We start from the raw sequence: 26,672 nt of genomic DNA on the forward strand, positions 1-26,672 counted from the left end.
AGGTGGGGCCAATCAGGGCTATTCCCTTCAGTCTGGTTTCTCAGTTCACAAAGAAGAATTTCCAGTTTAGTGTCTGCTTTACATGAAAAAGGCAGTCAATTCTTGCCATTGGGGACTGAATTCAGCATGTTGGCTGAGTGTCAGCAGGCTTAGCAATGATGTGCGCCACTCAGGGAAGTGGAACTGCTCACTACCCGGAAGAAGGCTTCTGTTGAAAGATATGATGAAGAGAAACTAAAGAAGTAAGTGGTCTTGCTAACAGTTCCACTTAACACTTGGATTATTTTTTTTAAATCCTTTTAAATCTTGTCAGTTGTTATAGAAGCTATATATTTCAAATATATTACAAATTACATTTTAAAAAGCAAAATAAATATACTGGAAGGGAAGCAAAATATATTTACAGTGGCTTTAAAGACTGCTCATGGGGAAAGGGCCTTTAGAAATGTGCTGTATTGTTCATATTTGTTGGTTTTCGTTTAAAAAATGGACATGCTTTTTGTTGATATCAATTTCAATGATAGTCTAATTATACTTTAACTTTAGTATGGTGTGACCTTTTCCTTGCATGTGTTTTCATTTTTTAAGCTACCTTTCCCTGGGCTGAGGAAAAGGCAGAATATAAATAAATAAATATTTTAAAAATAAAATAAAGCAATCTATTTGGATGTGTTAATTATCATATGTACTTCTATCCTCTTTTCCATAAAGTTTGAATTAGCATTGGTTGTATAGAAAATTATTAATTATTTTAATGAACTCTATGCATGTGTTAATGGCTTGGTCAGATGAATAAATCTTTTAAAATAACTGTTGTCATTGTCTGCTATGTTCAGGAGCTGCTAAATTTATATGACAGCTAAATTTCTGCACCTGAGAGTTCCTTGTTCCTTTGACATGTTTTTACAATATTACAAACCCTGTGGTTTATGTCAGGGTGCACCAAGAGTTCAGGAGCTATTTTCAGTTCCTATTCACCCTTGGAAAGCCATGTTGCTGCCATTTTTGGGGAAAATGGTAGTGCTGTTCTGTAAACTGGAAATCACTGGGTGATTTTCTTTTTGGTGCAGATTTCTGTTGTTTAATAATGGGGTGGGGCAAACCAGTGATGAAATGCTACATCATACATTCTGGGATAACATTACAATTATCATTTATATTTTGTGGCCCCACATTTTTAATATTTGATTTTGGGCATTTGAAGAGGTTGGTGGAAATGAGAAGGCAATGTTCTGCATTGCCTTCACCTTAGGGTTACAAATGGCCTGCAGGCCAAACAGTTCCCACTCTTATTTTATGTGGACTTAACTCTTACACCACATTATTGCACTACACACTTATAATGCTGCTATTGCACTTTTACTGCTCTGGCTATCTCCTGCTGCATTCTAAATCTTGCAGTTCAGTGAGGCCTAAGAGCTCTCTGGCTGAGTATTCTGAATGCCCTTCCCTAAACTGCAAACAGGGACGTAGTCAGGATTTTAGGAAGGGGGGGGGGTCCAGACTAAGTGCCACCATTATATTGGGGCTTGGGTGCGGGGGCGCAGCAGCACGCACCATTCATTTTTCTAACGGAAGGGGGGGTCCGGACCCCAAGAACACCCCCCCCTTGGCTACGTCCCTGCTGCTAATCCCAGAATGCAACATGAGTCAGCCAGAGCAGTTAAAGTGGAATAGCAGTGTTTCAAGGGTGTGGTGCAGTAATCTAGACTTTAATTCATCCCCCTCCACACCTTTTAAAGTTGGCTTGGGGAGATGTTCTCATCAACTGTCCAAAAAATCATAAAATTCCAGTGTATTTGGCTGTGTAGGGTCTGAAATCTGGTTGGTTAATCTTAATCTGAGTAGAGTAGGTCTATTGGATCTCTTGTTGATTTGTGAGTCAACACATAGCAATAGCACGTACATTTCTATTCCGCATATTAGTGAACTCAGCACTCTCTAAGCAGTTTACAATCTGTAAACTAATTGCCCTCAACAAGCTAGATACTCATTTTACTGACCTACAAAAGGATGGAAGACTGAGTCAACCTTGGAGCCCTGGGATTGAACTCACAACCTTGTGGCTTCAATACCAGCATTTAACCACTGCACCACCAGGGCTCCCTGTTTTAATGGATTTAATGGGTCTAGTTGGGACTCACAATAGGATTTAAGTCAAGAATCTCATGAGATTTTATATAATTGGTCAGGTAGGAATTATTGATTTATAGACTAACTGTTACACCACGCATTTGAGTCATTTCCAATTTATGACAACCTTAAGTTGCCATTGGATTATACTTCCAATTTTCCTTGTCTGATAAACTCCTAAGAATCAATAAATTCCTCACTAGCCTTGCAGCCAATTTCATTGTACAAAAAGTAGAGGAAGCAACAAGGGGATCAACTGTTTTGGATTTGACCTGGAAGGTCCCAGTAGTAGAAAACTAGCCCTCTGACATACCAGAGATGCCAGTCTGTGACTGTGTGCTTCATCTCCTGCTGTTAAAGGTAAAAGGAAATATGGAACAGGTATTATAGTAGAAGCTCATTTTCTGTTTTGTGTCAGAATGGAATGCTTAACAGGTGGCATACTCATTTCTGATCTGTCATGGCACCTGATAAATATTTCAGCTGTATTTCATTAGTTGAGTTCAATTAATAACAAGAGGTGAATTATCACCAGATATGTACCTATTAACATTTTGACAGTGTCCAGGGACTGAAATACTGCAATAAAAATCTCCAGACTTCAACAGATAAAGCACCATCTCATCAAGCAAGAAAGACCAGACTAGCCAGATGTACTTCTTTCTAACCTCTAATCTAACCAGATGTACCTTTTTTTGCTCTGGTGTAATCTAAGAAAAGAATGTATGAGATGTGGCAGAACATCAATAGGAAATTAAAATACACTGCCTTTTTGATGAACTAAATTAAAATTTCTTTCCTCAAGTATATATTATTATTGCTATTGTTGTTATTGTTGCCATTATTGATATCCGGCCTTTTCCTCAAGACTGGGGCTGAAGGTAGTTTCACAGCATGATTAAAAGCTGAATACAGCCAAAACAACAAAAAAGTTTTAGCATTAAAATACAAACACATCATAATATTAGGACAGGTGCTGGTTTGAAAATAACCTAAAACCACACCAGAAAAATCACAACAACAACACAGCAGAGATGCAAACACACACATTAAAAACCTCTTCTTAAGCAGATAGTCACCAAAAGCCTGCCTAAATAAAAGCATCTTTCCCTGTCAGCAGCAGGACACCAGAACATAGTGCAGTCGAGCCCCACTTGGAAAGGAATTCCACAGCTTAGGAGCAGTCATTGAGAAGGTCCACACAAGTGTGCCTTAGAATTTCAGTGTATTCTACAAACAGGCATGGTACTGGACAAATAGACAGGGAACAAAAAACTGTTCTCTGAAATACAGAATAATTAGCAAGTCTGGATGGTGGAACTGGACAAGTTGTTCTCTGAGATCTGTGCTTGGTTTTAGGAGTCTGCTGGTTTGTAGCCAGGTTCCTGTCTCTTATTTGAATGATTGGTTCCCTTCTTAGAATTAAAATAAAGTATTTCTTTTCAAAGTATCATTATCATAAACTTGTAAATAAAACCAGGTTTATGATAACACTGCAAATCTGCAGTGCTCTCTCATCCAGGAAACTAAATCTGGCAGTGGTCCCATGGCTGGAAAACTGGGGGAGTCTACTGCACAGGTGTCTAACTGAGACTTCATTTCATGTTGACAAATGGTAAGCTGGTTTTCTTCAGTCAGGATGGAGCAAAGAACAGCATCTTAGGTGGGTTACAGACTGCCGAAAAGCGGTGGCCTGCACTCGCCCCTTTCCCTGCCGGATTGGGGCCTCAGCAGCCAGAGCAGTAGCCGCTGAGGCCCCAATCCGCCGCTTTCCAGGCTGTGGGGAAGCAGCAAAAGGCCGCTTCCCCGCGGCCTGAAAAGGGGTGTCCTTGGGGCTTCAAGCCCCAAGGACACCCTGCGGCGGCGGGGAGGAGGAGAAAGGGGCTGCTTGGCCCCTTTCTCCTCTGCGTCGCTGGCGCAGCCATCTAAAGGCTGCGCCCAGCGACGCAAAGCTGGAAGGAGCTCCGAAACGGAGCTCCTTCCGGGGCTGCGGAAAGGGTGCACTAGGCGCCCTCGCACAGCCCCACTACGTCACAACCGCGCCACCTCATTTGAAGGTGGCGTGGTTGTGACATAGTCATGGCGGCAGCCATGTGGAACGGCCGCCGCCATTTTCTATGCGCAGAGCGCATATTAGGGTTAGGGGTGTCCAGAAAGGATGCCCCTTTCTAACCCTAGTGCGCGCTCGTCGCGTACTAGGGTGCCCATTTGTAACGGGCCCTACTTAGCAGAAGCCAGAACATTTCAGCAGGGGAGAAAGGGAACTGAAGGAACATTTTAAAAACAAACAAACCAGGATGAGTATTATGGATGACTTTAGCATATTTATTCTTTTCACAAATAACTTCCCAGGCTCTGGGATAGAGAGCATTTTAGTATCTTTTCTCTGTCAGCATCAAGTCTATGCTTGGATAGCACAGTTGTTTCAAAATCAGAAACCAAGCATTTAAGAAGCTACCTGATCATGTTACTATGGATACTTTTCAGCTTTTGCAGCCTCAGGAGATTGACAAGCTGTCAATAGATTGAGAACTGCTGCCTGTTAAATTCCTGCACTTTGTGGTTATAAAAATAAGCAATAATTAATTTGGACCTCAGAGACTGTTAATAAGGTTGGCCCTCCTTATTCACAGATTTTTTTATCTGTGGATTCAAGCATCCACAGCTTGAAAATACTCAAAAAAGGTATAAATTCCAAATAGCAAACCTTCCTTTTGCCATTTTATATAAGGGGCACCATTTTGCTATGCCATTGTATTTAATGGGACTTGAGCATCCACGGATTTTGTTATCCACAGGGGGTCCTGGAACTAAACCCCAGCAGATAAAAGGCCCCACTGTACCTCATTGAGGCATGGGGTAGATCTTGCTGCAGTGACTTGACATTTATTGAAAAATACTTGCTTAATCTCCACAGAGTTTTGAGAGCCAGCATGGCATAGTTGTTTGAGTACTGGATTGCAATTCTGGAGACCAGGGTTTGATTCCTGACCATGAAACCCACTGGGTGACCTTGGGCAAGCCACATGCTCTCAGTCTCAGAGGAGGGCAAAGGCAAACCTCCTCTGAACAAATCTTGTCAAGAAAAGCCCATGACAGTGTCACCTTGGGAAATGACTTCATGGCACAAACCACCACCAACAGATTGATAACTTTTCTCCAGTTCCATTCTAATGTATAGTCTTGAGTAAGATGTAGGGGGGCACAGTGGTGTCTCAGGCAGTTTTGGATAATGCAAATTCCTTTGTTTAATTCTTATTCCAATCTGTATTTTGGACTTGTTTGCGGATAAAAGATCCTTAATTGCTCTAGTGGATGACTCACAACAGGAAATGGATGAAGCGAATACAGCCTTATTGGCTCTCCTGGATTCCTCCATCATTTTCAATAATGCCACTCATAGTGTTCATCTGGTTCACACCTCTCTCTAGGATGGGACTTGAGAGAATTTTTAAAGTTCCATTAAAACTTGCAAAAACCTGAAGTGAATTCATTACGACACTGACATGAGAGTCACCAGCCCCACTGCATGGTAGGGAGGGTAAGAAACACTTCCATTATGGAAGATGCTGACCATTTCTGTTCTGTGCAGTTCCTAAACATGCAGGAAGTGTCTCCTAAGAATTCTCATTGGAACTGTGGAAATTTGTCACTGAAGGTAGCTGGGTAGGGTAAGAAGTGGATTTTTGCTACTCTACTGATATATATATATATATATATTAAAATGCCAATTGATTGCAATAGTTCAAAGTAGGCATCCATTTGTTTTCTATCCATGTTTATGCATATTTTAAATCCTCACATCCTGGGAAAGACGTCAAAGAGGCTCCCTCTATTAAGTAAAACATGTGTCGCCATTTTCAGTTGGATTTCTTGATTAAACACAGGCATATTAATTCTCAGTATAAGTGGATGTAGGGCAGGAGCCAAGATAAATAAATGTTGCATCTGCCACATTGATCTGGTGTGGCTCTTGTGAGTCACAGGGAGGAGGCTAATCCTCACATCTTGTCCTGATTAAAAATGGGTAGCAAACAGTAGGACTGCATGCAGAAGGAGATATGCTGTATTTCTCTGAGACTAATTCTACCTATTTTATCTAGTCCCCCCCCCCCCTTTTTCCCTAGCAAGGTTTTGAACAAAGCTTGGAAAAACTACATTCTTGATTTTGAACCCTACAGTTAAGTCCCCACCTATAGCCAACCCATTGAATCAATTGTGAGTTGATTAGGTTTAGGTTAATCCTGTTGTTCCATTGGCTCTCCTCTAGTGGGGATTAGCAATAGGACCCAAGCCTTTGAATACAACTTCCTGAACCCATTACCCAACTTGGCCATGCTGATTGAGAGATTCTGGAAGTTGTAGCCCAAGGTAGCAGGTATTCCAATCTCTCAGTTTTGTTAAGTAATTTTTTTGGGGGGGGGGATTCTCCCCTACATACAAATCACAAACACACTTCCAGATTTGAAATAGCCCCACCCCACCTAGCAATGCATTTATCAGTTGAGAGAGACACCCATTTGGTTGATGGAATGCCTTTTGGGAGATCTGTTAGAGAAAGGAAGGAATTTTCCGTAAGCCATTATTCCTCCTTTGCTAAAACCTGGAATTATAATCCTGTAGTTTGTCAACAGGTGACTTGAAGGCATACATAGACATACTGTCCAGTTACTCAAAGGATTTTTTTTACCTGTTATTACTTCACAGTATAAAAGTCTTGGTCCCAATCCTAAAAATGGATTCCGAGATTCAACGTAGGCCCTTGTCCTAACATACACAGTTTGCATATGTGAAGTTGGAGTGGACTGAGAATAATCAATAACTCAAGACTTTTTGTTCTTCCAGCTCACCTTTCAGGAGCCATGGCTAACACAACAATGTCTGGCATTACTGTGGCTGCCAGCAGTCCCAGTAACTTCACCACTGTTGTCACCACAGCTCAGCCTAGTTTCATTGAAGGCCTTATTAATAAAATTCCATGTGAGTAAATTCAAAAGGTGATGGAAATGAATTCAAATGGAAACTTCATAATGGGTGCACCCAGAATGATTGAAAAGTCCCAGATTTTCTCCTTTTTCTTTCTGATTTTTATGCAGGGTTAAAATACCCCGCCCCCCGAACAAATTTTGCCAAGAAAAGCCCATGGTATGGTCGTCATAAGTCAGAAACAATTTGAAAGCACATAACAAGAACTGATGTGGGGAGCTGGTATAAAAAGTATCTGATCATATCGGGAGCTGACATAAAATATTGTAGGTTAAAAAAAACATGTATGGATAGCCAAAATAAAATCAGAACAAGCAGGAACAAAATCTGGGACTTTCAGATCTTTTTCATCAATCCTAAGGTGCCTAATGTTATGCTCAGGCCACTGAGTGATCAAAGTTCCAGGGGCTCAGTGCTTACCTAGGTTTGGTTCCCTCTAAATGGAGTGAGTGGAGGCTTATTGGCAATATTATTTGTGTTTATTTACAAATGCCTAGGTTCAGTACAGTCAGGCACTTTAAACACTCTGCCTAACAGACAGCTCAAGTCCAGTTTTTGTAGATGAGGCTCTTTAGGGAACTTAAACTCACACAGCAGTTCTCTTCACAGACTCCTAAATCAAAATGTTCTTAGCATGAACCCTAAGGTTGAGGTGTGTCTTGAACTCTGATCAGTATGTAGAGATCTTGTAGCATCTTTGAGACTACCTGAAAGAAAGAAGTGGACAGTGTGAGCTTTTATAACTTCAGTCTATTTCCTCAATGATTTTCTCATTCTAGACATACCAGAAAATCATTCTGTTTTTATCATGAAACAATTGGCCAACTATTGGCCTAGGTGAGAGAAGTACTCTGGTCCCCATTACTACATCTGCTGCCTTGCTCTGTATTCCACCAACAATACCTGGCTCTAGGGACCCCTCAGAGCTGGACATCTGTGGAGAATAATGTTGTTTGATTTGTGCAGACAATACTACACCTTTTGTCTTTGGCTGCATCTGAACTGCAGAAATAATGCAGTTTGACACTGCTTTATCTGTCATGGCTCCATGCTATGCAAACTGTTACAGATCCATGAAAATATCACAGCAATCTCCTAAGAGTGACTCCCACCAGATTCACAGATGCTGAGTAAAAAGTAAAAACAAACAGCAGTAATTTGAAGGAAAGAAGCATGGTATGATTTCCTTCATAGGCAGAAATGAAATATTTAGGCCCATAACAGACCACCCAAAAAGGGCGGTCTGCTGGTGCCTGGTTTTGCTCCGCGAGAAAGCTGTAGCCTCTGAAGGAGCAAAAAGAATCCCCCAAAAGCAGGTTCTTCTTGTGGCACCATAATGACATAGCAGTGCACCAATGGCGCACTCGTGATGTCATTATGGTGCTGCGACATGCGGATGCTAGGCGTCCGTCGCATCAAAATGGAGGTGCCCATCTGTACAGGGCGCCACCATTTTGACGTATGGAAGATGTGCTAGGGTGCAGGACATCTGTAAGAGACGCCCCAAGGCAACCCTAGCACGTTGCCAGGATGTGCTATGGTGCCGGTCTGTACCGTGCCTTAATTATAACTAGAAAGGTGTTTAGTTTAACATTTTTCAGCCCATTTGACCTTTCATCCTAATATACATGATAAGTAGCTCATTGATGCTAAGATGTCTGTGCTCCCACCCAAATCTTGTTTGTTAATGCCAATTAAGGGGATGACACACATTTCCACTCCATTGTCATTGTCAAGACTGGCCATTCACAAAATAAGAGTTGAATAATCACAGACATCTTGTATCAGCAAACTGATGAGCACATATGTGTAGCGTGACTTTTTTAAAATCACTAACCTGATTGTTTACAATTGCTCCACCCAGCCCCAGGCATACACAACAATGTACACATGGACACACACATACACTTACTTGCATTAGAGGCTAAACACTATGTGTGCCTGATTAAGTGGTCACCAGGGGCATCTCAAGGGGATGTGAGAGTTCAGGCTGTCCCAGGTGGCACCCTAATTTGGAGGGGGGGGTATTACCACTGCTGCTCAAACATCTGCCTTTTGGCAGAAATGCACTGTGGTATGTACCTGTGTCCCTTTAAAATAAACAAGAGATGGCAAGACTGGAGCAGGGTTCAGTGAGAGGAAAAAAGGACAGGCCTGAGAGTAAAAAATAAAATTTAAAATTTAATTTTTTAAATTTTTGTCCTTCAAATTTCCTTTATAGAACATCACACCTTACCAAATTTTCACTTTAATCACATGAAACTATATACCCGTAAATACATTTAGGCTGTTTGTATGATATTGTAACTTGAAGATATAATTTTAATATACTAGTTGTTTACATCACAACTATTACCATTACATTCACTGACATACAGGAATTACAATTTATAACATTAGTACAAAAACATGACTAAGGATTCTGTATGGTGTTGTATGGGAAGAGGTCAATGGGAGAAGGTGACACCATGAGTTGCTCTACCAGGTGATGCCAACCCTAGCGACACCACTGGTGGGCATGATCAACAAAACATTATGCTAAGTCTTTAAGATGCCACAAGACTCTTTTTTTGCTGCAGTCAACACAATGCTGCAAACCTTCTCAAAATTATTTCAGCTGAGTGCACAAATCCCCTCCTATTCCATGGACCTTTATGGGGGTTTTAACATTCAGGCTGACCTTTTCATTTCTTTTGTGTTGCCCTACATCAGTTGTTCCCAAACTCTTGGGGCTATTTACACTAAACAATTACAGTGGCATTATTCCACTTGAATTGTCATGGTCCCATTTTATGAAATCTTGGGATTGGCAGTTTGGGAAAGGGTTTTTGAGAATTATCAGACAAAGAATTACAGGCTCTTCTCAAACTACAAACACCAGGATTCCACAGAATGGAACCATGGAAGTTAACATGGATTAATAGCACTAAAATTGTGCAGTGTGAATGGGCCCTCTTGTCTACCAGATGTTTTGGACTTCATCATCTAGCATTCCTGACTTTTGGCCAAGTTGGCTGGGGCTTTGGGGAGTCAAAGTCCAAAACGCCTGGAGGACAAAAGTGTGGGAACCACTGCTCTACATGTTTTTAAGCCAATGTGCCCTCCCTACGTTACCTTAAGCAGCCGTCCTTCAAAATAAAAGGGAACCGACACTGTGACTAACTCTGCCACCTGGTGGAAGTCATTGTGATAATTAGAAATACACATTCTATGAAGTAAAATTCCACTGGTTACTTATGAAGGTGGTATGATAAACACATTCAGTTGGCTTTTTTTCATGTTGCAGTTGTGGCAGAACTTGGGGGGGGGGGGAATACTTCTGGTGCTTACATCTGCCAGAAGCTCTCAACCAGCATGGCCAGTCAGGATGTAGTAACAGTTCATAGTTCTTGCAATGATAAAAACAATCTCTTGTGTCTGAAATAAAAACTGTATGGAAAGTACCGAGCGCTTTTAAAAGAAAAGTAATTAGTTGCTCTTGTAGTCCAAGCCCTCAGAGTACTTATTTACCACTATAGTTATAACCCCAACAGGTAACTCATTGTTTACCCACTTCTCAAAAGTAATTAAAGTTAGTATTTTTTTTAAAAAAACAAAACCCTGAATGCTTCAAGCTGCTGTCTTGTTCTACAATGTACTACAATCTTATTCCAATCACTACCCATACCATACCAGAGCATTAGAGACAGTATGAGCCAGCCTTGAAGTATTCCTCTTCTTTCTCTGAGGCCACACCTTTATAAATATGAAAGTAACTCAAATTACAGTTATAGTGCTGTTATGCCTCACTGAGTTACAACCACAGGCTGGAATTCCACAATGCATTATGCCAGTGTGAAGCACTTTTTGGAGCAGTGTGTATTGGCTACAAGGGGACAGTAGACAAAGCTATCTCAGTTGCCTTGAAAAGCTGCCTTGCTAATAACTTGTGAGCACAGGCAAGTCAGCTTTCCCTCCTGACAGAAACATTTTCACTGCCATCTATAAGCCAACATATACTATATGCCGGCATATAGTAGCCAACAGGATCACAGCCAATGCGCCAGCTTGGTGTTGTACTTTGAGCAATGGACTATGACTCTGGAGAGTAGGGTTAAAATCACCATTCAGTCATGAAAACCACTGGGTGACCTTGAGCAAGTCATACTCTCTCAGCCTCAAAGGATGGCAATGGCAAACCCCTCTGAAGAAACCTGCCAAGAAAACCCAGAAGTCAGAAGTAACTTGAAGGCAAACAATGCAACACACATACACCTTTGTTACTAAAGAAAGGAGTTTATTAGAAAGCAGCTAATCATAACCAGTTACTCTCATGCTTTGAAAGTACAAGTAGAGCAATAGCAGTTAATTTTTGACATTACTTTCTGGGCTTTGAAAAATTATCTTCCTGGTGCCAGGAGGAGATACTAGAAATCTCAGTGGTATCAATTGGCTTTGAAGAATGGTGCTTCTATAAAGACTAAGAATGAGCACATTATCTCCTTTTGTTCTTGTCTCCTAACACTTTAACAGTACCAAGATGGGCTCTCATAGCCATTGCAATCGCAGTGGGCCTAGTCCTCCTTCTCATCATCATCTGCATCATCAAATGCTGTTGCTGCAAGAAGAAGCGCAAGAAAAAAGAGAAACTCAACCTGGGTAGCATCAATGGCTCCTCCACCACAGTCAGTCTGGTAAGTTTGTCTCATTGCTCCCTTCCCTATGGTCAAGCAAGGACAGGAATATCACCAAAGAACAATGAATTTTGAGGCAACATTTGAAAAATGATTTTACCAAGTAAGGCATTTTCAGGGGATTGTCAGTAGCTCCTCCTGCACATTCACCCTATGATTCTGTATTTTTACTTATGTGTTTAATGGTCAGTTCCATATTGTATTTTAATCTATGCTGTATCTTGTCTCACACCTTGGGGAGAGATGGGTAAGGGAATGTTGTTGTTGTTATTCAACACAATCTGGAAACAGTCAGTAGAATGAAGCAGCATGGCTTTAGCAATAGGATGGGGTAGGAAGACACATTTATACTATCTAGCTGGTATCAGCAAAGGCTAAGATTGATAGCTGACTTGGCTAAACTTGTAATGCTTCCTGCTTCTGACAAATACAAGGAAATAAAGGCCATTGAACCTATTCAACAAGAGTCTGGCAAAGTGTGATCAGTGGGAATGATCACACCTTAAGTAGTTCTTAGATTCTGATGCCATGTTTACAATGAGTACAAGCAGTGGTACAGGATTGTGCCCTAATAGCATGTGTTATGCGCCAAAGTGAAAATACTTGGAGGAGGACTGGTGTATGTGTGTGTGAGAGAGAAATTTTCCCAAAACCTGGGGCCCCTTGATATTACACATTTATTGCATTAGAATGTCACTTTAAACAGAGTGGCTAAATTCCAAAAACCTATCGCTAAACTGCCAATACCAGGATTCCACATGATGGAAGGATGACAGTTAAAGTGGAATAATAGTCATATAAGTGTTTGGTGTGAAAGTATCCCTGGTAGTATCTATGCATACTGTTTTCTATATCAAAAAAACAAAACAAAACAAAACAAAAACCAAAATCTAGTCCGAGAAAGACAAATTCTAACATCTTAGTAGAGCCTGTTTTGGAAGCAACTGACAATGAAAGAGCCTAGTTTTTATGCATGCCCATTTCTTTGTTTTTGTCTTTGGTGCTCACTGATGGCATGCCAAATAGGTGTGATTTTCCCTGCTTAATTCCAAAACGACTCTTCCTTAACATCTCACGTGCAGTGTGCTCACTGCCACTGTTGAACCTACTGTGGATTTTGAGCTGATATTCTCTGTATCCAATAGAGCAAACAATCGGACAGTGTGACTTAGAGTTGCGATGCAGTTAGCAAGCTCTCTCTTGTATCTTAAATATTGGGATTTAACTTTATTGTAACACGAGGGTGCTACTCTCTTGATATAGGTCCAGCCTGAGATGGATGACATTGAGTGTGGACTTGATGAGAAACGAGGACGGCTGCAGTATTCCCTGGAATATGACTTCCGTAGCCAAGAGGTATTGATTCACTAACCCTAGGGTGAAAACTGTATATTCCTTTTTATTACCAAACTTATATTATCCCAACAATGATTTTACTCTTCTTCCCAGCCTTTCAGAGCCTTTGTTTTGATATAACCACCTCAGTGCTTTATCTCTTACTCCACTAGAGTAAAAACTTGAACTTGACCTTGAAATACTTCCTTTTTAGGATACCACCTCCCAGCATTCAGGGAGTTGTGGTTTTTAAAAAATGTAATGTTTCCAAGCTCTAACAGTCCCTCCAATAGCCTTCTTGCTGGCAGGGGTGGCAGGAAGCTTCAATGTCATTGGGGCCCCATTCCCACTAGCTCACTTGCACTGGGTAGATCCAGTCTGGAATTGCTGAGCTGGCACCAAATCTCTCCGGAAAGAAGTTCCCACTACCCTTTACCTTGATCGATGCAATTTGCCCCTCTGAAGTTCACATTTGCAGTACCACTTTAAAATTGCGCCTCCTTTGTTGTCAATCAAATTCACCTCCGCTTTCATCAAGGGTGCTTTCCCCTCTCACTTATTAAAAAAAAACTGGCGGCAACGTTTGCTTAGTCTGTCAACTTGTTTGTGTATGTGCATGTGTTGTGTGCCTTCAGGTTGTTTCAGATTCCCTCCCCTTGGCATCCTCTGTTTTCCCTTCATTTCCCATCCCAGAATGCAATCTCTCCTTCTCTCCTTCGTTACATCCTCTGTTCCAAACTGAATACACATGACCATCTGACAATGTTAATATTTTGGAACTGATTCTCTTTAAGATGAAGGTTGGTGTGAAGCAGGCAGCAGATCTGAAGGCCATGGACAGTGGAGGTACTTCCGACCCTTATGTGATTGTCTATCTGACATCTGATATAAGGAAAAAATATGAAACAAAGGTTTACCGTAAGACACTCAACCCAGTTTTCAATGAGAGCTTTGTTTTTCAGGTAGGAATCTTCTTGTGTGTGGACTGCTTTACTTCTGCTGTGTTCAGAGTTGCAACAAGTATATTTGTTTACATCATACAGGAAATACATTAAGGGCTTGGGGTAAACTTTTCAGTACTACCCAGTGAATATTGTAGGTGAAATGACTCTTGTAAATGGCCAGAGAATTGCCATGTTGAATCTAATTTGGCTATCCTAAGCCAAATTAATAAAGTCAATTAATTAATAAAATCAAACAATGGGGCAACTTCCATATTATGTATTTGGGATCAGACCTGCACATTTGCAATTATGTAGTCAAAATAGCCTATGTTGATGAGCATGTTGTGTTCATACAGATGCGCCCTGGTGGCGCAGTGGTTAAATGCCTGTACTGCAGCCATTCACTCAAAACCACAAGGTTGCGAGTTCAAGACCAGAAAAAGGGCCCAAGCTCGACTCAGGCTTGCATCCTTCCGAGGTCGCTAAAATGAGTACCCAGACTGTTGGGGGCAAATTAGCTTACTTGCTAATTAGCTTACTTGCTGTTCACCGCTATGATCTTTGGAATAGCGGTATATAAATAAAAAAACAAACAAAAAAAATCCTGAATGCTCATTGTATGAGGATCATTATTGATTCTGAAAATAAGGAAACGCTTCATACAAAAGTATGAATTATGACAATATTGCTCCATCTCCAAAAGCAAATCATTTTTCTGGCAGAGGTATAAAGAGAGGGACCTAAAATTACTGAACTGAGTAGCTTCCTTTTAAAGGAAAGCTTTAAGATGTTGAAGCTTTTTAATTTGGCATAAGACAAAAATGAAAGGGCATTGATACATCAGCTGGTGACTATCCAGCAGTAAAAGTTAATTTTTTAAAATAGTTTTGATAATTCAACTAAATTGGTTAGAACAAACAAAAAGAAGAATTTTCCATGCTCAGTGCAATTAATCCTGCAATTCACTGATGTGATGATAGACACTCATTTAAAATTACTTTTAAAATTACAAGATGACCATGTATGATAGACCTTTTTGTAGTCATAACAGGTGAAAATGGAACATTCCTGTCCACAGATGATATATTTGAGTAACAGTTGGTGGGAGGCAAATGGCAAAAGACAGCTATTGCCATCATGTCCTCCTTCCTTTCTTTATGTATCTTTCTATCCACTGATGGAGACCTATTGTTGAACAAGGTAGACCTTGGGTCCTATCCACTGAGGCAAAATTTACATCTTATGTTGAAGGTTTGCATCTTGTATAAGACATAGCAGTTATTGTGTCAAAGTAAGCTGACCTTTTATCTCCAAAAGATAGGTTCAGCACCTTGGATGGTTCTTTTAAAATTCAGTCTGAACCTTGGAATAGATTCACTGCACAATGACATGGCTATCACTGAACTCCATTATAGAAGGCTGGAAATCAGATTGCTTTCTCTTTCTCTCCAGATACCCCAGGCAGATGTAGCTGAAAACACACTGGTGATGCAGGTGTATGATTTCAACCGCTTTTCCAAGCATGACATCATTGGTGAGATGCGCTTGCCTTTGGGTGATGTGGACCTGCAGCATGTCATGGAGCAATGGCATGAGCTCACTGCAGCTAGCAAGATTGAGGTTAGTCACTTGGACAAGTGAGGGACAAATTATCTCATGAAGTATCTACACATTTAGAACTGTCTGTAGATTTCACCACTATCCCCATCAAATATCAACTCCTATATAATTCAGTTCAGTTTTATTGCTTGTAACCTTAGATCAGTACAATGTAAAATAGAAAAAATAAGCTTTTCCCAAATAAAAGAAAAAGATGGGAGAAAATTAATTAAACATAAACCAAACAGAAGTGACTTTGGCTCTGAGCAGACAGGCCAAGCCTGTGCTATCCTGACCCAGATTCCTAACTAGATTGGTCCCTTGACTTGTGAGGGACCTGTGAGTGTTTACAAGTGTGCCTGCTAGCATGTCAAAGACTTGCTACCACCATGTGTGCCTTACCCCTCTCTACTATTGTTTCTAGTGAAAAGAAATACATCTAATATGGAAATTGTGTGTCTGGCTGCACCCATGTGGCCAGGCACCCTGTTACCACATCAGGCATGATGATGGGAGTCTTCACACTAACAGCAACAGTGGAGGGAGGTAATGGGTGCACAGGGCCATATGGTTTGCTGGGGTTTGCCACAGAGTTTCCGTGATACTCCACAGCAAACAGTGGATCCTTTTGTCCACACTAAGGCCCCTTTGACCTGGGATCGGGCTAGATCCACATCTGTTCTGTTTGATCCTGATCTAATCCCAGCCCAGGGCAAATAGCCTGCATTATCCAAACAGGATGACATGAGCCAGGGGAGAACACAGGCCTTTTGGACCAAGCAGATAGCCCCTTTGTCCAGCTATCCTAACAGAAAAATAATTATCAAATCCTGCATTGTGAATTTCAAGCCTTAATTTGTAGCTCTGTTTGACATTTCTCCATTTATTCATGAAATCATTTCCAACTACATTTCCTTATGTAATCACATAAGAAATTAGACATATTTTTAGAAAACCTTTTTTTAATCCTGCTTCAGTTAATTTATTAGTTTGCAAAACAGATTACAAAACCATGTAAATAGAAAAAATAAGCTAAAAGCCACAACATCAATATAAAACAATTAGCAGGATTAAAATTGTATTTTAAAAAGTCTTCCTTTGGGGCTAAAAGGATAATAAGGGTGGTATCAGAAAAACATTTCAAAGGAAAACATTTTACAGCTTAGATATCACCCCCAAGAAGACCTTGTCTTTAATAGCCACCTGCCTCACCTTACAAGGGGAGGGCATCTCCAGGGGAGGCCTTCAGTGAAAATCTTAGACCTAAATCCAGTTTCTAATTTCAGTTAGAGTAGATCCTCACTGCCACTCCAACCTGCATCAATATGCATGCACAGAGCATCTAAGAGTTTTATAACCCAACCCACAGTTGCACAGACACAACTATTAAATGTTTAAGGCTGCATTCCTGGACATACTTAAGTCAACCCTTAATTAAGTTCCATTGGGACTATTCTGGTTGGAACTAACAATTGAATGAAGACCTTAAATCAGATATAGGTAAATATGGAGTCTGGTGATATTTGAAGCACTTTTCTATGCCATGATGGCCTTAAAGGTCAAAGTCAGACCATCAGATCATGAAATGAACCTCCAGCACAGGCACAATATGACCTTAGCTGCCAGTCATGGTCATGGTTAGTAAACTTGCTGTTACATACTAAATTAGAGTTGTCATCCCCGTGGTTTGGTGAGCAGGTCCCCTGGTGTTGGTTTGGACCATAATCTGGCCCAGATTCTGAGTGTTATTTTTTTTAAAGTACAGTAAGTCTCTACTATAGTTTTTTGTGGGTTTTTCGGATGATGTGGCCATGTTCTATAAGAATTTATTCCTGACGTTTCGCCAGCACCTGTGGCTAGCATCTTCAGAGAAGTCTCTACTCCCTATAGGAGCAAAAAATACTCTTCTGTTTATTGTAGGTGGGAAAAAAAGCATGGAAAGGGAGGGAGTGGAGAGGTGACCAGGCAGCATCCATCCAAGATGCAGTTCTACAGCTGAAGGAAGAAGAATGAAGCCAATCTCCTGGATCTCCAGGGTCTTGCTGGAAATCCAGAAGAACAACCTCATTTCTCTTTCCTTCCTGACCAGTAAACAGCAATGGCAACATTACTGGGGTTGACATCTGTTGAGGCTGAGTGTTGTAGAGCTGCACATCTGGAACATTACATTCTTCATGCCTCTATGCCTTCTGACATGAAATGAAACAGAAGCACATCTTTATTCTTCAGACACTGTTAGGAAAAGCTTAATGGAGCTAAAGACCTTTACAAATGATTGTGCCCAACTTGTGAGCTTTCCATGGTGCTGAATTGTACATCATTATAAACAGAAAGTGGGTATTCTTAATATATTAGCCCCACAGCAAGGCAATTCTTGTGATCTTGTTGTTATGTGCCTTCAAATGAACTCCAATTTATGGAGATTCTATCCTAAGCTTTTCTTGACAAAGTTTGTTCAGAGGAGGTTTGCCATTGCTTTCCTATAAGGATAAGAGAGTGCCAAAGCTACCACCCAGTGGGTTTTCATGACAAAGCAGGTATTCGAATTCTGGGTTCCAAGACTCTTAACCAAAATTTAAATCACTATACCTCTCTGGATCATTACTTATTATTGGTTTATTGCTGATGTAGACTTTGAATGGTCCCCTAGAGGGCACTATGGCAATAGTGATGGCAAATAGGACATAAACGATTATTATTATTATTATTAACCTTTATTTATAAAGCGCTGTAAATTTACACAGCGCTGTACATACAATCTTTTTAATTGGATGGTTCCCTGCCCTCGGGCTTACAATCTAAAAAGACATGACACAAAAGGAGAAGGGAAAGATGGTGGGGAGGGGGCCTCTCTAGTAGGATAATACATATAAAATACATAGCAATAAACGACAGTGGTTTGTGTAAAAACATACAACAATTTGAGAACTGGAGGCAATGTGAAAGTATACATACGTCCGTCCACATCTGCAGATTTGACTTTTGTGGATTTGATTATTCACCGATTTTATTAATATGTTCTCTCTAGGCATATAATAATAATAATAAAAAATAAAAATTTTATTTATATACCGCCCTTCCTCAGATCAGGGCGGTTTACAACATTTTAAAAACATTACATTACACACCATTAAAACATTACAATAAAAACAGAAAAGCCCCGAGTTAGCCGGTCCTCTTGCCAGTGAGGAGGAAGGAGGTCCGTAGGACAACTTAGTCGGGGAATGCGTTGCCAAAAAGGAAGGTCTTCAGATCCTTTTTGAATTGGGCCAGGGAGGTGGCCGAGCGGAGCTCTATGGGCAGCGTGTTCCAAAGGGCCGGGGCGGCGATGGAAAATGTCTTCCTAGTAGTGGAGACAAGCCTAGCCCCAGGAACCCTAAGTAGTTGCTGCCCAGATGTTCTAGGTCTTCCAGTAGAATTAGATGGTCAACTTTAACCAAAGGTCGCACTGAAGGACCTAGACATTCCTAGAACACTCCACTAGGCATTTGTAGCTCCTCTAATGCAATTCTATGGTCAATGTCTGGCAGATGTTGACCACAGAGTTGCACTGGAGGACCTAGAGAGTCTTAGAGAAGTATTCTCTCGGGTAAAAACATAGTGTGGTTTTCTCACATTCACAGGGGTCATGTGCCCCTAACCCCAGCAAATGTGAATGGATGAGTGTACTCATCATTTTTATACAAGCAAATCTCCATTTCTTCAGAGTCAAGCACAAGGAATAGTCATTTTATTTGTTTGCAGCACAAGCTATCTGTGAACAGTGATGATTGGTTGATGACAGGAACATCACAAACCCATCTTTTCAATACAGTTTCAGCTTCTTAAAATGTGCTTTCAAAAGTCACTAAAGCAGTGAAAGAAAATTTAGTCAAATGAATCTATAAGTTGCTCTGTCTGGGCAGTCAACCTGTCTGAAACATGGAGAAAATGTAGAAAATAAAGCAGGTAATCATTCAAATAATTCGAAATTAATTGAGAAAAAACTTGTTCTTCCTGTAGGTAAATTCAGTATGAATAATAGTTTTCTCGGGGAGGAGAAGGCATACAACCAAGCTGTAAAAACATGACAGGTTCTTTTTTTTTTTCTTTTTTTTTAAGATATATATTTTTACAGAGCTTGGAAAAATTACCTTTTGGATTGCTGGCTGGGGGATTCTAGGAACTCAAGCTCAAAAAGTAATAATAATTCTAAACTCTGCAATTGTGCATACCACTGAAATAGATGCAGTGTTGTAAATACTGTCTATGTCTTAAATGTTCCCAGAGAAAAGTGTTTTCAGTTAGTAAGATTGGGATGATCAGATCTCCCCATACATTTGTGTGGGTTTAAAATACGGATTGATTTAGAATGGATTGTGAGAAGGGGCTGTAAGTTGTTTCCATGCTCCAAATTAACCTCTTCTCCACAAGCTGCAATTGGCCCTATTATTACAGAAAATATACCTGCATAGTTTCTTCTTCAAGTGAGCTAATATTAGCTTCATGAGAGAGGAAGTTTAAACTGGTGGAAATGATATTGGGAGATGGTTAAACACCCCTTTATCATTGTCATTGTTTTAAAACTGGAGCACCCACACTTTCTTTAAAGTTTGTCTCTTAAAGTCTTGAAATCTGTTCGGAGATATTTCTTTCTTATGTCTCCTCTGACTTCACCATTTGAGCATTGGGCAGTGGAGTCCCTACCCCAAAGGGGCAGCCATCTTTTGTCACCATCAGGCTGAACACAACTGTGTATGTTTGGCTTGTCCTTCTTCCACTCCTGTGTCACTGTGTTCCCCCCCTCCCCTTTCTGAGATGAGAAGAAAGACTTCTGGAACAGGAAGAATGGCTTCCATGCAGTGTTAAGCCTTTAAGCACTCAGGAACCTCAGGTCTTTTGGTTTTCCTCCTCTTGGCAGCTTGTTACTGAATAAGATTAATCCTTCTCCTTTCTTTTGTCTTTTTTCCTTTCTCAAATAATAGCAAGAGCACCTGGGGGAGATTTGCTTTTCACTCCGTTATGTCCCCAGCACCAGCAAATTAACCATAGTCATTTTGGAAGCCAAAAAGCTCAAGCGGATGGATCCAAATGGATTGTCAGGTAATGGGGAAGGCTTGCTGGACCTCATGGTCCAGAGTAAAAGAACATGACAGATGAAGAAGCCATTAATGTACATCGTTCAGGAGAAGTTCAGAATTCTAGGACCCTTTTCACCATAATCTGCTTTATCACACTAGAGGGCAACCAGGATTTAAACTAGAGTTAAACGAGAGTTAAACAGGAAATGCCTGATGTTATCACATGACATTTCCTGTTTAACTCTCGTTTAAATCCTGTTTGCCCCCTAGTGTGATAACGCATAGTCTCATCATATGAGTTATCATGAATTGACTTCAGACTATCTTTGGAGAAAGGAAAAACAGATCTTAGCCCCTCTTATAAGAATTGCAAGGCTCTCCACACATACATGAAAGGGCTGTTAGTATTTAAAGCCACAACCTGAAGGTTTGTTATGCTTTGAACTAGAATGCACAGAATGCTGCAACCAGCAGGATGTTGGCTGCACTGCCTGGGGATTTTTGGTGTTATCGTTCTAAAAGTAACACTCCGAGGCTCTGTTTATATCACAGTGGTTTGGGACAAAGGAATGTTTATTGTTTATAATACTTTTTATTAAAGAAATTTAACTACATTTAAAACATACTAACAAACAAATAAATAAAACAAGAAACAAATAACAGAAAGAACTAACAAGAAAGAAAAAAAATGAGTAAACAAAGAAACAAAGAGGCTATAAGTTTATATAGTAATATTTTAGTAGTGTGAGAAGTGGGACCTGGATATTAAGAATTATAACCATGGTAAGGAATGCTGGAGGTCAAATGTACTGTAAATATTTGGACTAAAGGGATATTTATGACAGTCATCATAGAAAATGGGAACTAGGTAAACCCATTAGCAAATCTGTTTTTGTTTTTGGTACAGAACCTGGTAAGGACTGATCATACCCCTTTTCAAAGAATTCAGATCAGCATTTGAATCTCACAATAGCCCTTTCATGGAGGACAAGGTGCAATTGAGGCTTGAATCTATATGTAGAGCTTGATGGACAAGAGATCTGAACCTAGAGTTTCTGGGGTATAAATACAGGGAGGGGCAAAAAGAGGGCATTTCCCCCGTAAGTATTCTGCCTCATAAATAATCTTTTCCTTTACTTTCCAAATTTATAGTATTGCACTAAAAATTTAGTTAGGCATTTAGAAATACAGTTGGGGCATCCAAAGAAGAGGGGCAGGCAATGTTTCAGCATCTCACTCTATTCCAATGCTAAAAAATTGAGGATTGAAGGAAAATTCCATTGGTGGGGCAGGATTCTTATGTGGGGAGGGGCAGTGTCCTTACTTTGCTCCCCCCCATAGCAAAACTTCACTAATTCTCTCTTCAAGCACAACATTAGAGCCAAGATTGCATACACTTTTAGTATAATAATGTATTATTATTATTATACCGTAAATCTTGTTGTTGTTGTTGTTGTTGTTGTTGTGTAACTTCAAGTCGTTTCCAACTTATGGTGATCCTAAGGCGAACCTATCATGGAGGTTTCTTGGTAAGATTTGTTCAAAGGGTGTTTGCCTTTGATTTCCTCTGAGGATGAGAAAGCATGATTTGCCCAAAGTCAGTGGGTTTCCCTGGCTGAGTGGGGATTCAAACTTGATCTCCAGGGCAGCAGTCCAATGCTCAAACCACAACACCATGCTTGTTCTACAGTGTAAATCTACACTGGCATAATTATACTGGATCCCACAGTTGTGCAGTGCATTGCGTAATAGGTGCCACAAGCTCACGATCACTCATTGTTCAATGGTCAAGCCCACAGTAAGAGAAAGGCCTATGTGTCTGCTTGCTGAACTCGTCATTACATGAATGCTCTGCAAGAAAGTACAGCCATTTGCACAGTGCTCTTTACATTTATGGATTCTGGTCCAGGTTCTTATACCACAGACTGCTAACAAAACTCTATGGCAGAGGTAAGCAATCTGGGGCCTTCCAGGGGCACTTTCATGGTACATAGTCATATCACAATGATTCCATTTTAACTGCCATGGTTGCATCCTGTGGAATCCTTGGGTTCGTAATTTGGTGCAGCAATAACGCTATCTGGCTGAGATTTCTAAATACCTCTCCTTAAAGTCCCAGGATTTCATAGGATGGAACCATGGCAGTTAAAGTGGAATCATAGCACTATAATTGTATAGTATGAAAGGGCTCAGATGTTTTGGGGCACATAACCTCTCACCATTGAGGATAATCTGAGAATTATGGGAGATATAGCTCAAAATTATCTAACTGTTTTCAGATTTCCTCTTCATGTTTTTTGGGGACAAAGGAACAAAGATTTGTCATGGACCTCAAAAAGACTAGATTGTGATATGAGAAATCTCTTATAGAAGCTTGGTGTTCATTGGAACCAAGGGGATAATCCTAATTTAATTATTTTATAAAGAATTTACCCAGGGTGACAGAGTAAAACTCAGAATCACCTTCCATAACACTATAAATCTATTCACATTTCTTTTTCATATCTTTATTGCTGGCTCTTCTTCCAAACAACCCAGATCCCTATGTCAAAGTGCAACTTATTCTGAACAAGAAGAAGTGGAAGAAAAAGAGGACGAGTGTAAAGAAAAATACTTTAAGCCCCTACTTCAATGAGGCATTTGTTTTTGATGTGCCTTTCAACTTGATCCAGGTATGTCCTCTATGTCTCTGGTGGATTGTCTATACTAGGGAATTATTATTCATCATGACATCTTAGCTTATTGCCTTTGCAGGGAATCTTCTACAGAGATTAGGCTTGCTAACAAGGACATCTCTGTTTAAACTGAATTAGACTGGTGCAGGAACTTAGCTTACTTTTTAAAATGATAAACACAGTGGGCCTTTGTATCCACTGGGGTTTGGTTCCAGGATCCACCATGGATACCAAATCCGTGGATGCTCAAGTCCCATTAAATATGAATAATAGAATGGAGTCCCTAATATAAAATGGAAAATCAAAGTTTGCTATTTAGCATTTATACTTTAAAAAAAAATATTTTCAAGCTGTGGATGCTTGAATCCATGGATAAAAAGATCCGTGGATAAGGAGGGCCAATTGTATAATGGCATGCTCAGCAGTGGTAGGATGATGCTCCAGGAATCCTACCATAAGTCTTACACCTGCTCTGTCATGGTTGGTCTCAGTACATGCCATTCTATTCATTCTTCTTAAAAGTAACTTTCCAGGCTCTGCTCAAATAACCAGTACTGGCTTTGCTTCTGCATTTATATTAGCTCTGCCTTTTCTTCATTGTCACATGCACCACATTTTGTGCATTAAAAAATGAACACAAAAGCTTTAAAAAGTAAAGTTGCAACAGCATACCTAGCACTCCCTATGGTTACATTTCTGCAGATCATAGGAGTTCCTTTTCCCTGGGTTCATCCAGTGTGCATTGCTCTAAAGTTTAAAGGTCTATCACCATGAGGATCAGATCCTGTTTCAAAAGTTTTTAGCATGTGGTATTTGCTTGGTTGATACTGTTAGATTTATCAAACTACTGTACATTGTTATACTGATATATCCCACTTTAACTGCCAGGGCAACATCCAGTGGAATTCTAGGGTTTGTAGTTTAGTGGGTCCCAAGAGCTCTTTGGCTGAGAATTCGAAATGCCCCAGCCCAAACTGCAAATGCCCCAGCCCAAACTGCAAACATAGCATGTTGTCAAGACAGTGTATAGTGTATAGTGTAGTGTTGAGGGCTAGGACAAACAATTTGCTTATTGATTGTTTGATTACATTCTGTTTCCCCCCCCCAGTATAGAACTCAAAGTGGCTTACAATAAAAATGAAAACAAATTAATTAAAACAATATATCGTACAAAAGTTTAAAGATCCAATCCAACAAAAAACAATTATAATACATTCAAAACATAGTTAAAGACCCATTAACCATCCTTTTGCCCCAGTCAATGTGTGTGTATGTGTCTGTGTGTGCACGCACACACGTGCATGAATATATTTATATATGTGCAGGATTGGTATGAACCAGGATAGAAAACTATGTTCCTCCATATATTGTTGGCTTGCAATTCCTGTAACTTCTCATGACGGCTGCTTCTGTCTAGGGCTTGTGGAATTTGTAACCCAACAACATGTGCAGGGACCCAGCTGCCTACTAACCATGCACATTCTTTGATATCAGCCAGGGGTAGGCAATTGTGGTCTTTCTCACCACCATCAGTGTTAGGAAATTAGGGGAGTTGCAATCCAACAACATCTGGAGGGCCATTCACTTGGTAACAGCATGATTATGACTCATATTTCAGCAAGCGCCTGATGAAACCACACCCCAAAATTTATTGCTTAGAGATGCCATTGTACACAATTAATTTTGTGGGAGAAGGATATAAATGCAACTTATCATGTCTGTTCCATAAAAAAAAACAACAACCATTCTCTGAACTTAATCCTTCCCCTGGTCTTTCCTCCTTTGCATCCTCTTGCCACCCCATTTATTTCTGTCTTCTTTCTAGAATGTTGACCTGGTGATATCCATCTGGGATCATGACAAAGTGACCAAGGATGACCAGATTGGAAAATTGTTCCTTGGCTGCCGAGCGACAGGCAACCAGTTGCGCCACTGGTCAGATATGTTGGCCAATCCTCGCAGGCCTGTGGCACAGTGGCACAGCTTGCAGCCTGTGGAAGAGATTGACAAAACTTTGGGACTGAAGACACGCTTCAAACTGCCACTACCAAATAACTAAGAAAACCCAGTCATAACAAAGAGGTTGTCCCTATTCCTCTTTGCTTGAAGACAGCACTTTCTTCTTCTTGGATGTAAGACCTGGTGATACAAGTCACTATACAACAACAGGATAAATTAGAATGTAGCTAGAAAGTATACTGTGGAAGAGAATTAAATATCTCTGACCAGTCAAAGAGCATTTACCAAATGTGCCACACCACTCCTGAATACCAAAGCTTGTGTTCACAATCTGATCTGTTGTAATGAATCTATCCTTTCACCTCATTGGAGAGAAGTACACAAGATGGAGAGGTTTGTATATATTATGCAAACCTGAATTTAATGTGCTAACATGAGGTAGGGAGAGCAGCATATGGACATGTGTAGAGTATATATTCACACCAGACTCAAGCGGAAAGAGAGAAACCTGGAACTAAACATAGTTGCAGCCATGCTAATTGTTCTTATTAATAATTTTTTTAAAAAAAGATTGCAGTTCAGGCTGTATAGACCAGCTGTCCAGGAATGCTGCCAACACAGACACTCAAACAGTTGATAAGAACCTGCTGGGCAAGATAAACATGCCAAGCTGCCAGCAGCAGTTCCTCCTCAAAGCCAAACAATGTCCAATAGACTAAGCCACTAGCCAGTCCAAAGTTCAGGATTGCAGAGAGCCACACTATCAGTCCAGTCTGAGGTCAAGAGTACCAGAGGGTTGGTCAACTGTCTGGTCCAAGGTCAAGGATTCAAAGGCAGTCAAGAGTCTAGGAAGCCAGGAGCCAGATCAAGCAGCATTCACTAATGAGAACTAATAGTCTCTGGCAAGAGAGCTCAGCGTCTGCCAGGTGCCTTATGTCTTTGTCACAGCTGTTGGTTGCCTAATGAGCGCTTCTCAGCAAGCCTCTTGGAATGCCGAAGGCACGCGCTTTCTGATCTTCTCTGGCTAAAGGTAGGAACCTCAATGTTCTGCTGCTCTATGTCTCCCAAGTCTGGCACTTCTACTGGGGCAAGGCTGGGCTGCTGAACCTCAGGCTCCACTGGAGGAGATCCCACAGAGCTAGGGTTTGGCTGAGCCAAATCCACTGGGGCTGGGAGAGCACAGCTGGGACCTGGCAGGGCAGAACTGGGGCCTCGTCATCCTCCGAGTCCTCCTTGTGGCTGGCCATGACACCAGCATTAATACACTACTTGTTCAATAAAAGAAAACAAGTAGATCCTTCCTTTCAC

The 26,672-nt window shown here is 40.6% G+C and overlaps 1 protein-coding gene across 1 annotated transcript; it reads left to right on the forward strand.

The window, feature by feature from the left end:
- The first annotated feature begins 194 nt into the window (after nt 1-194).
- On the forward strand, nt 195-26,672 carry SYT8 (synaptotagmin 8). Its single transcript, XM_089523440.1, has 9 exons — nt 195-242; nt 6,979-7,113; nt 11,632-11,792; nt 13,056-13,148; nt 13,922-14,089; nt 15,524-15,691; nt 20,635-20,752; nt 23,269-23,402; nt 25,231-26,672. Exons 2-9 carry the CDS (start codon nt 6,996-6,998, stop codon nt 25,462-25,464), a joined length of 1,194 nt encoding a protein of 397 aa, XP_089379566.1. The 5' UTR covers nt 195-242; nt 6,979-6,995; the 3' UTR covers nt 25,465-26,672.

The sequence above is a fragment of the Sceloporus occidentalis genome, unplaced genomic scaffold (genome assembly GCF_023333645.1).
Source record: "Sceloporus occidentalis isolate IW3139 unplaced genomic scaffold, rSceOcc1.0.p SCAF_4, whole genome shotgun sequence".
Classification (NCBI taxonomy): Eukaryota; Metazoa; Chordata; class Lepidosauria; order Squamata; family Phrynosomatidae; genus Sceloporus; species Sceloporus occidentalis.

Bases quoted from the DNA above. Each gene is read 5' to 3' on its own strand.
- SYT8 (XM_089523440.1), top strand. From the start codon at position 6,996: ATGGCTAACACAACAATGTCTGGCATTACTGTGGCTGCCAGCAGTCCC. The intron at 7,114-11,631 runs GTGAGTAAATTC...ACACTTTAACAG, and splicing joins CCTTATTAATAAAATTCCAT to TACCAAGATGGGCTCTCATA. The intron at 13,149-13,921 runs GTATTGATTCAC...ATTCTCTTTAAG, and splicing joins ATGACTTCCGTAGCCAAGAG to ATGAAGGTTGGTGTGAAGCA.